This window comes from Cynoglossus semilaevis, unplaced genomic scaffold, assembly GCF_000523025.1.
Source record: "Cynoglossus semilaevis isolate Cse_v1.0 unplaced genomic scaffold, Cse_v1.0 scaffold4357, whole genome shotgun sequence".
Classification (NCBI taxonomy): Eukaryota; Metazoa; Chordata; class Actinopteri; order Pleuronectiformes; family Cynoglossidae; genus Cynoglossus; species Cynoglossus semilaevis.
The window spans coordinates 1-1,374 of NW_007585782.1; the positions used below are offsets into that span (position 1 = coordinate 1).

Genomic DNA, 1,374 nt, shown 5'->3' on the forward strand with positions numbered 1-1,374 from the left:
CCAAACTTTTGAACAGTAGTGTATATACTGTGATACGCATCGTATCACGATGCGGCGGCAACGATATGACATTGTTGCATGTCATGTCATGTCTCACTGTCAGAAAGGTCAGCTGAGTGTCCAGGACGAGGAGATCCGGTCCCTGAAGTCCAGTCTGCAGGAAGAGCAGAGACGGTACACGCAGCTGCAGCAGGACACGCAGGGACACACCAACCGTCCAGCAGCTGCAGCTGCAGCAGCAGGAGTTCCAGAGAGACAACCAGAGACTGCAGGTGAGACACGACAACACGCACGCTCACAGATTTAAGGTCACAGCTTGACCGGTGAGGTCACATGACTGACTGTTTCTGACTGTTTCAGAGTGAGCTGCAGGAGTGTCACAGCACGCTTAAAGTCCAGGAGGCGGAGCTTCAGAGAGCCAATAACACGGCCAACAATGCAGAACATCGGCTGACTAAGCTGTCGCTCAAGGTGAGGAACTGTGTGGTTGTAGATCAGGAGAACCCTCTTTTATAAAAATATATGTACAGTTGGATATATATATATATATGTGTGTGTATATGTATGTGTGTGTATATGTATGTGTGTATGTGTATATATGTGTATGTATATATGTGTGTATGTGTATATATGTGTATATATGTATGTGTGTATATACTGTATGTATATGCGTAAATATGTATATTTGTGTATGTGTGTGTATGTATGTGTGTGTATATATGTATATGTGTATGTATGTTTATATGTGTATATGTATATATGTACATATGAGTATATGTATATATGTGTATATGCGTATATATGTACATGTGTATATATGCATATATATACATTTACACATTTGGGAAATTCTTGAGCAGGCCGATCTTACTGGGCCGATATTATCGGACATCCCTACACAGATGTTACGTTAATGTGCTGGTGATGGAGGAATAGAGAAAATGTCTGATTGTTGTTGTTGTTGTTTCCATAACAGCTGAGCAACAGTGAGCAGCTGGAGCAGCAGGTCATCCTGTTGAACCAGCAGCTGGTCGTACTCAGAGAAACCAACCGAGCTCTGACGGAGCAGCTGGAGGGAGGAGAGGGCAAACACTGGACTGTGAGCAGACGTCCACACAGTAACACCAAAAAAAAAAAACACACGTTCAGCATGGTTTTTAACATGGGCCGCAGCAAAACACCACCACCTAGTGGTTGGTTTGGAGAGTGAAGTGAAGTTGAAAAAGGCCTATATGTCATATATGAGACTTTGGTCTCATTTGACTCAACAAAATGCAGATTTTTTTTTAATTGGTGTAAATCATGGGTGTCAAACATACGGCCCGCGGGCCAAAAACTGACCCAGTCGGAGGTTCAATCCGGCCCGCTTGATAC

At 43.4% G+C, this 1,374-nt stretch overlaps 1 protein-coding gene across 1 annotated transcript; it reads left to right on the forward strand.

The window, feature by feature from the left end:
- Positions 1-148: 148 nt before the first annotated feature.
- LOC103399131 (hamartin-like) lies at positions 149-1,362 on the forward strand (the record flags this gene model as incomplete). The annotated part of the gene is made up of 3 exons (XM_017031025.2): positions 149-272; positions 361-471; positions 977-1,362. Coding segments are annotated over 3 exons (469 nt in total), but the record flags the coding sequence as incomplete, so codon positions are not given.
- Positions 1,363-1,374: the final 12 nt, after the last annotated feature.